This window comes from Rhinopithecus bieti, unplaced genomic scaffold (genome assembly GCF_001698545.2).
Source record: "Rhinopithecus bieti isolate Rb0 unplaced genomic scaffold, ASM169854v2 scaffold_81031, whole genome shotgun sequence".
Lineage (NCBI taxonomy): Eukaryota > Metazoa > Chordata > Mammalia > Primates > Cercopithecidae > Rhinopithecus > Rhinopithecus bieti.
The window spans coordinates 424712-433790 of NW_016830217.1; the positions used below are offsets into that span (position 1 = coordinate 424712).

The 9079-nt window shown below is 57.4% G+C and overlaps 1 protein-coding gene across 4 annotated transcripts in view; it reads left to right on the forward strand.

The window, feature by feature from the left end:
- Nucleotides 1-8695, forward strand: part of FAM131C (family with sequence similarity 131 member C) — an 18192-nt gene extending 9497 nt beyond the window's left edge. Inside the window, exons 2-7 of one of the 4 annotated variants that reach the window (XM_017865292.1) lie at nucleotides 2751-2866; nucleotides 3928-3963; nucleotides 4263-4356; nucleotides 6404-6586; nucleotides 6852-6962; nucleotides 7748-8695. In XM_017865292.1, coding sequence (XP_017720781.1) covers nucleotides 2751-2866; nucleotides 3928-3963; nucleotides 4263-4356; nucleotides 6404-6586; nucleotides 6852-6962; nucleotides 7748-8028 — 821 coding nt within the window. In that variant the 3' untranslated portion in view covers nucleotides 8029-8695. Of the gene's footprint in view, nucleotides 1-2750; nucleotides 2867-3471; nucleotides 3537-3927; nucleotides 3964-4262; nucleotides 4357-6403; nucleotides 6587-6851; nucleotides 6963-7747 lie in introns of those variants that run through there. The other 3 variants (XM_017865293.1, XM_017865295.1, XM_017865294.1) reach the window with 3 other exon arrangements.
- The last annotated feature ends 384 nt before the right edge of the window (nucleotides 8696-9079 follow it).

Below are 9079 nucleotides of genomic sequence, written 5' to 3' on the forward strand. Positions count from 1 at the left end.
GTTGCCTGCTTTGCTTTGAACATCTCACCATCCTTGCCATAGCACAGGCTAGAGGGCTGGCTGCTTCCCGGCCCACCCCGCCCCCACCTACCCCCACCTGCTGTCTCTCACTGATTATAGAGATATTTAACTGGGGCCTCGTCTGCCTCTGCAGGCATCCCACATTTCTGCACATTATCCTCTGGGAACCTCCTGTTAGCATGTGGGGAGATGTGGTTGGTTGGAGTCAGAAGGATGGTTGATGGCTGGGGTTGCAGAGCCCGTTTCGGCCACATTAGAGATGGGGTCATCTCCGTCCCCACTGGCGACAGTGGCTTGCTTGGAAACACAGGGGCTTCAAGGCTTCCGTGTTCTCAGTTTTGGATCCCACTAGACAATTCCTGAAGAACAAGAACAGTCTCGCTCAATGGCCCACTCTACAGATGAGGAAATGGGTGAGGGGAAGGCACTTGCTCAGGTCTCGTAGGTGGTAAGGGTGGAACTGGGATTTGGACAGGACAGTCTGGCTCCAGGCCCTGACCCGGAGAGCTTTGGAGCAGCTCCTCAGAAGCTGCCCCTGAAATGAGGATTTGGGTACAATTGATATGAGGTGAACCTTCCAGAGGACGCCAGTAGGGAACGGAGCGAGAGGAGGATAGAGAAGGCCAACCAGGCAGTGGGGTGGTCTCAGGCCTGGCCTCAGCCTCATCCTGCAGGGTACTCTGGAGGGCAAGTGAAGGGGAATTTTCTGATCCCAGACAAAGGAGTCCTGCAGCTGGCAGTCATGGGATTGGGGCTGCTCCAGGTGGGGCCAACAGAAATTTACCCAGGGCAGCCCCTGTAGAAAGAGCCACAGGTGGTGCCTCTTAGAAGCCATGCAGGGCATGGGGGGCAAAAACAGGAAAAAGGAATCCAGGGGAATTGGAGGCAGCACCCATATGGTCCCCTAACCCCAGTGACACAATCTGGCCTAGAGCATAAAGTCCCTCCGCTGGCGGGCAGAGAGTAAGCGCAGGGACCATTGTCTTTCAGGGAGGGAGGATGCCTGCAGCAGGGGAGCCCTGGGAGAAGGGAGCGGGGAGACCTGGAATAGACCTAGGAGAGGGCTAATAGCATTTGCCGGTTTACTGGGTGGTCCCCGGGAGAATGGAGGAAGGCAGGACCCTGAGAAACTCCTAGAGTTGTAGTTGGTGCAGTGGGGGACACGGGGGGAGGTAGACCCGGATTTGGGAGTCCTCTTTTGCCCAGGTGTGCTTGAGGTGTCCCTTGGGCATCCATGTAGAGAGCTGGAAACTCAGTTGGGAGCTCAAGTGAGGAGTCAGGGCTGGAGGTGTGCACATGGGCAGTGGGCAGCAGAAACACGAAGGTGAGGCCTCCTGGGGAGAGAGGGTGGTGAAGGGCCAGGGCGGAAGTGTGGTGCCAGCCAGTGGGCAGGGGTGAGCCAGGGAGGAGCCACAGAGGGGACCCAGGACAGCAGCCAGAGAGGCCGGAGGCCAGGATAAGAGCGAGGCTCAATAGGGCGGGCAGGCTGCACAGCTCTAGCTCCAAGAAGAGGCTGGAGCGGCCCCCATTAGAGTTGGCCCCATGGAGGTTCCTGGCAGCTTGGCAAGGGCTGCCTTATGAAAGCCTGCTTGGAATGGGGGGAGGAGAACTGGAGGACAAGGAAGTAGAGGTGGGACACAGCTCTCTGCACGTCCGGCGAGAAGGGAGCAAAGGAACGGCTAAGTTGCTGGAAGGAAACAGTGGTCACAAGCTTCTCAAAAGACAGGAGATGCTGGGATGCTGATGGCCCCACCCAGTGGTAAGGGGACAGAGGCGTGAGAATGTGGGAGAAGGTCCAGAGCCCAACAAGCATGGCAGCGTATGCGGTGCTGGCTGAACGCTTCGAGGCGGACGGAGTGGAGAGAGCAGTGACTCCGCAGGAGGGAGAACAGAGCCCCTGAGGCGAGGGCAGGGGCAGGACCCAGCCCTGGGTAGATGGGCCAGAAGGTCTTGGGTGCAGCAGGAACAGCTCTTCCTTCGTTGCAGGAGAGAAAGGCGATGATGTGGGCAAAGGTGCAGGCAGGCTCTGGTGATTTGGGTGGAAAGATCCAGGTGACACCTTTCCAAGGATCCTGGACCCAGTGAGGGAGGGGCAGAAGCCCCCAGCAGTGTGTGGGGTAGGGGAGGGAGTGTGTTTCACGTCTGAGAAGGAAAGTTGGGGTGAAGTTGTCAGCCTGGCAGGAAACAAAGGCAGCAGGAAATGGAGAAACAGGGAAGGATCCGGGCAGCATCCCACAGGAGGCTGGGGCTACAATCTAGCACGTGGCAGTCACTTTCTCCAGAAACATTCAGCTCCTCAGATCAGATCCAGGCACAGGGCAAGAGGGTCAGACTCAAACCCGGGTGAGAGGTAAGGGCATCTGCGAGAGAGAGCTCAGAGGCCGTGCCGGAGGGTCAGCCGGGCCAGGAGCAAAAGAGGAGCTAGTCGGGAAATACCAGGGCAAATGGATTAAACGTCTCCACGCGGCCAAAAACATGCTGGAGTGTGGGTGCTAGAAATTGCGAAAGGGGGGTAAAAAGAAGATAAGGCCAGTGATTCCCACTGAAGGGCACAGGCAGGAGGACATCTGGCTGGACCCCTCCCCTGCTGGGGACTTGAGTCGGCTTCCTCTACAATGATGCTGGATAAAAATAAGGCCACACCCATCTTATGGGGGGACCTTGAACACGCCTTGTAAGCAAGAGAGGGCCGGGCTTTGCTGAGTTCCTCCTCTTGCTCTTATTTCCAGACCTGTTCACAAGTGCCCACAAGGACTGCCCCATGCCCCAGGGCACGGACCCCTTGAACCCAGACCTGCCCTCGGACCACACTCCCACCGTGGCTGTAGACCATGTCACTGGCAAGGTAACTGGTTGCTCCTCATCCCTGTGCTGCCTGTGCCCCAGTTCCCGGCCTGTCCCTTACAGTTTCCCGCAGGGAACAGAATCCATTCCAGTCTCCTTCCTTCCCTGCCAAACCCTCTTCTCCCTGCGGGACCAGGGGCCCTAAGGCCTGGTATTCAGCAGCATGAGAGGCTGGACTGGGCTGAGCATCCAGGGGCTGGACCAGGCTTGTTTAGAAGACCGTCCATCCTGAAGGTCTTCCTGCACAAATTAACTCTGCCTTGCAGACAACACATTCTGCTACCAGCCCACTACTCCTGAGCAGCCTCACGAATGTTATATATAAGTTATGTAATATATATAATTATATATTATAATTTATATAAATTATATTATATAAATTTATATTATATACAACAAAAATATTATTATATAAGTAAGTACTATATAAAATATAAATAATAATAGTATGTATTATATGTTAAATTGAGTGTATTATAGATTTTTTATACACTCATATTATATATAATTTATATGAATATAATTTATATATAATATATATTGAAATTTTATATATGTTTCTCAGTCCAGATTGATTTAGAAGATGTCACTAAGGATCACAAAGGACCCAAATTCTGGTGCATAATTTCCACCCTTGCCTTAGGGTCTGTGGCATGAACTCATCAGTTGATGTAATTACCATTCCCCCTACCAGCACACCCCTCCTGCTAAGCACCGCACTCAGCTCTCAGCCTCCATTATGTTATTTAGGCCTCACCACAACTCGTGAGATGAATGACATTGTCACCATTTTGCAGAGACATGTTTGGCAAAGTGAGAGCCCACACCCAAGCCCGCTTTATAAGCTGCCCCCGCTGCCTCTCCTCCCAGCACCACTGTTGCCCCCTTCTTCTTTCTCTGCATGCCGGGGGACACCAGAGCATGACCCATGAGAGGACAGACCCAGACCTCACGGAGCACCAGAAAGCTGACCCCCATCCCCACCCACGGCCGCAGGACTCGGGCCATCTGCTGGCACAGTGTGCCAGGCCCTACCTGATCCTCTCTCTCCTCTTGTTTTAGGACAAACAGATGGATTTCTGTTGGGATCCTTGGCAGGTCAGTGCACTGTGTGTCCCCTAGTCTAGCCAGCCCCAGCTGACACCCCCATCCCTCTATCCTTTGTGCCCAGCCCAGGCACACAGTCCTGCTGGCCCTGGGGGAGAGGAGTCTGATGAAACAGTGGGTGGGGGTGGTCCTGTGGGAGTTGGTAGGATCTCCCTGATTTGAGCTGCCCTGTCCCTGCCCACTGGCCAGAGGACCTGGTGGTCTGGGAGACAGGGATGGGTAGTGGTGCTGGAGGGATGTTGGCCAGCAACCTGGCCCACCCTGCTCACTCCTCCTGCCCCTTCCTCCAGAGGTGCTTCCAGACCACCAACGGCTACCTGTCCAACTCCAGGTCCTGCCCCAGCAACTACAACGTGGCAGCCCTGGCCACCTCGTCCCTTGTGGGTAGGTTCTGGCTACTCTCCTGCCCTTGGAGAATGCACAGTCCCACCGTAGACCCTGGCTGTGGGAAGGGCACAGCTGAGTTGCAGGTGGGAGGACGGCAGCCCTGTTGGATTCTCTATTTTCTAAATGCTAGAGTCCATGCTGGGTTATGCGGGTCACCAGGGGACCAGTGGCTCAGGGTTCTGTTTCCACGAGTTAAACTGCTAGGTTCTCAAGAAGCTCTGCGGAGGTGGGGCATAATTTTTCAGATGTCTGTCTGGCATGGTCTCCCTGCCTCTCTGCCAGTCACATCACCTTAGTTCAGGTTCCCTGGAGGCAGAGCCTGACACGGCATGACTGTGCAGGTGATTCCCTGGAGACTGGCCCTCAAGAGAAGCGAGCAGGCAGCGGGGGAGGCAGAGGGGGCTGGGGAAGGGGTTCAGCAGGAGTCTAGCCCTGCCCACCTGGTCCCACTGGGAGCGTGGGAGCACGAATAGTACCCCAGAATTGATGGGGCTGGACTTTATATTCCCCCATTGCTGCCTCACTGGCTGCCCCTGGGGAGGACTCCGCAGCCTCCCGGCATCTCCAGGTGAGGAGGCTCCCAGGAGCTCAGGGTGGTTCTCCAGATAATGGTGTGAGCTGACAGCAGCAGCACCTGAAGCAGCTGGGCGTGGGCTCCCAGGCCAGTAGAGGGGGTTTCGGTGGCCACCACAGCATCAGGTGGCCCCAGCACTAAATCCCACCCAGCTCCCCTGAGGCCCCTGGGGCCCTCCTGGGGCCCTCCCTCCCCACATTGGCCTGTGCCTTTCCTCCATCTCCAGCACCTTCCTCCACCTCAACTGCCCATCAAGGGCCACTTGAACCCCCACTTCCTACAAAACATCCTCTCCAATTGCCAACACTCCCCAACTAAGTGGGTGGGAGGGAGAGTCTCTGTTTTCTTCCACACTCCCATCTTTCCTGTTTTCCCCACTCTCTAATTACCTTTGTGGATACTTCCTCCTACTTAAATATTGCCATTCCTCACATCACATCATGGCTTCGGGGACCTGGGTGACTCCCAGATCTGTTCTCAGCCTTGCTTAATGGTGGTGCTGACCCATTCCTGGCAGCCTCCTCTCCATTTTACACATCCAACAGCTCTCCTCCCAAAGCCCCCGACCCCTCCTCTCTGTCTGCCCAGCCCTTGCCAGGTGTGTTACTGGGTCCCTGCAATAACCCCTAATCCTCCAACTGGGGTGTCTTCCTAAACAGCTGTGCTAACTGCTCACTCTCTTGCTCATTACCCTGCTGGGGCTCCCCACTGCACAGGAACGTCTGAGCCCTCCACCTCATTCTCCCCAACCCTGTTCTGGCCCTGATCAGCTCCCCACTTCTCCTGTCACCCGGTCCTAGTGTGGACCCCATGTCTCACCCCAGCTACTCCTGAGCTCACACCAGACTCTTCCATGCCTTCATCCTCTTCTCATCACTGAAAAAGCCTCCAGTCTTGCCTCCATCTGTTCAAACCCTACCCACCTTCAAATTTCAATCCCAGGTCCCCTCTTCCAGGAAGCCTTCCCTGCCTGCTCTACCCACCCAGGTCTCACCTTCAGCAGAGCTGGCAGGCTACAGAGATGCTCTCTCAGAATGTATTTAATGGATCATGGAGAAAGCTGGGGACTCATGAATGGTCCTCGGGTGGATCTCCTTGGGCGGAAGGGTCTGAACTTAGTCAGAAAAGGAGTGAGGGGTGTGGGCGATCTGGGGAAGAAGCACCCAGTGGGTGGGAACATGGACTAGGGGTAGGATGCTGGGAGGAAATGTGGATGCCAGTGGGTGGGGGCATTGAGGGGAGGGGGCCGCAGAGCTCAGAGGGTTCAAGGCAGGAGTGAGAAGGAGGCTTTGGAGGACGGGAAAAGTTAGATGGGTATAGGCCCTTGGGGAGGTGTGGGGCACTGATGGAGACCGTGGCACACTGAGGGAATGTGGGGTACAGGCCACCGGGTGGGCCTGAGGCATGGAGGCCAGGCCCTGGGCTGGGTCTTGTGTCAGGACAGTCACCCAGATGCCCTCCATGCCCCAGGGGTGGTGCAGAGCATCAAGGACCACATCACAAAGCCCACGGCCATGGCCCGAGGCCGCGTGGCCCACCTCATCGAGTGGAAGGGCTGGAGTGCCCAGCGGGCAGGCTGGGAGCTGTCCCCAGCTGAGGACGAGCATTACTGCTGCCTCCCGGATGAGCTGCGTGAGGCCCGCTTTGCTGCAGGTCAGTGAGGAGGGGGACTGGCCAGGGCTCTGTGGGGGTGAAGCTGGGACCTTGGGGGGCCCAGATCACTGCATGGGCATTGTCTGGGCAGGAAAAAATAATAGCAAAGGGTGGGGGGCTGTTAAGTGAGCATTCTTGACCACTGGGGCGTGGATGGGCAGCGCTGAGAGGCAGCCACCCTCCAGCCTGTCCTGGAGCAGCTCCATCAGGCACTGAGGCTATCCCCACCCATCCCCCACCAAGCCAGATCTCGCTGTCCCCCCAGGGGTCGCTGAGCAGTTTGCCATCACAGAGGCCACACTGAGCGCTTGGTCCTCGCTGGACGACGAGGAACTGCACCCCGAGAACAGCCCCCAGGGCATCGTGCAGCTCCAAGGTACAGCCCAGGAGGTCCGAGGGCGGGGGGGTGAGCAGAGCGGAGCTGAGGCTGGATGCCTGCCCACCACCAAATGCAGTGTGACCTCGGCCAAGCCCCTTCCTTTTCTCAGCCTAAGTTTCTTCATCTGCAAAATGCGGCAGTGATCCTTGCCCTGCCCATTGCCCGGCAGTGCCAGGAGCAGGAAGGAGAGAATGAGCACAGTGGGGGCGGGGATCGAGTGCTTACCGCACTGAGGGCTGTGCACCAGGCATCTCACGGAACCCTCACAGCAGCCCTAGGGAGGGGGTCCTGTTGTCCCCATTTTACAAATAAGGAAACAGAGGCACTCAGAGGTTCAGACACTTACTCCAAATGACACAGTTAGAAGCGTCAGAGCCGGATCTGAAACTTAGCACCAGACGCAAGCAACCGCCTTTCTAGAAGCCCAGGTTACTACTGAGGGCTTCAAGGAGCCTTGGCCCTGGGGGAAGCCTGCACTTAATCCTCCCTGACAGATGGAGAGGGACGGGAAGGGGACAGAGGCCCAGGGGAGCACTGGTTGTCCCAGTTCTCAGAGAGCACAGGCTGGCTCCAAGCCCACTCTTGACTCCTCCGTTTACTGCCTCGAGGAGGAACCTGGGGCTCAGAGGGTTTTGGTGACTTGACCAAGGTCACAACGCTCGCCAGTCACACAGCTGGATTTGGAGGCAGGTCTTCTGCCCCTTGCCCTTTCTCACACACCCAGAGAGGGCGAAGAGCCGGATTCGGGACGCCATTTCCCCGTCATCCCGTTGCTTTTCCAGATCTGGAGAGCATCTACCTTCAGGACAGCCTTCCCAGTGGCCCCTCACAGGATGACAGCCTTCAGGCCTTCTCCTCACCCAGCCTCTCCCCTGAGAGCTGTCCCTCACCTGAGGAGACCCCCAGCACCGCTGGCATCCCGCAGCCCCCCAGCTCAGAGCTGCAGCATCGGCGGCGGCCGCCCAGGCACCAAGGACCCGAGGGTGGGACGCACCTACTGGGCTCCCTCCCTTCCGTAGACAGCGGCTCCATCTGGGAGGAGGACGAGGTGTTCTATAACTGAGGCGGGGGCTGTGCTGGTCAGGCACCTGCTCACACCATGACCTCGCCTGGTGGGCAGTCCAGGCATATCTGGATCCCGGGGTCCAGGGCAGGGCATCTCTTGACCCCTTGGGTAGGCACAGGGTAGGTGTGGCAGGGATGGGGCCAGCGCTCATCATGGCCTCTCTGTGCCTCGGCGGACCTGCCCCAGCAGTGGCAGCCATAACCTCCTCCCCCTTCATTACTTCACTCAGGTGGGCACCTTCCCCTGCAGGGTGTCTGCCCTCAGGGAACTCAAGGACTCTCAGAGACACCAGGGCAGCCTGGCCCAGAGAAGCAACAGCCAGGCCCCCAGGAGGACAGCCATGGAGAGAACTGAAACCCACTTAGAGTGGGGTCTGGGAACCCTGTCTGTACCTGGGGCTCAGTCCCTCCCCACTCTCTCTGTGTGTCTGCCCCCCAGCAAAGGTGGGGTGGCCACTTCTGGTAGCTAAGTCCCTGCTCCCCGGCTGTCCTCATCAGGACATCTGTCTCTCTGGAGTGTTTGTCTGTCTGTCCCTCCCTCTCTGAACCTGCTTCCTCGGTGTCCCCTGCTCCTCGCCCCCGGGAGCTCACTCTTGCTCCTTGGAGCTCCCTCCCATCTCACTCAAGGTTCTCTGAGGACATTTAAAGTGGTGGGTTCACCCTGGTGATCTTGGCCTGGTCTCTGCTGGGGAAGATGTGACCTTGGGCCCCTGGAGAGAGTCCAGAGGGAGTCGGGGAGGACCCTTAACCCCAACACATACACAATCAGGCAACCTGGGCCACCCAGGCGTAGAAGACTCATGGAGGATGCCCAAGGCTCGGTGGACTCCCCAAGGAACCACACTTGGGTCCTGGCTTTATGAGCTGTGGCTCAGCCAAGCAGGAGACTAGGGCTTGAGTGACACAGCATCCCACTTATTCATGAGGACAAGCATCATAGACCTGGTGGGAGACCCTCTCTCCCTACCATCTCCTTGCCAAGAAGAGGGCAGCATGAGGAGGAGCCCAGGGGCCCGAGCCTGCAGTGTCCATGTGACCACGGGAAACTC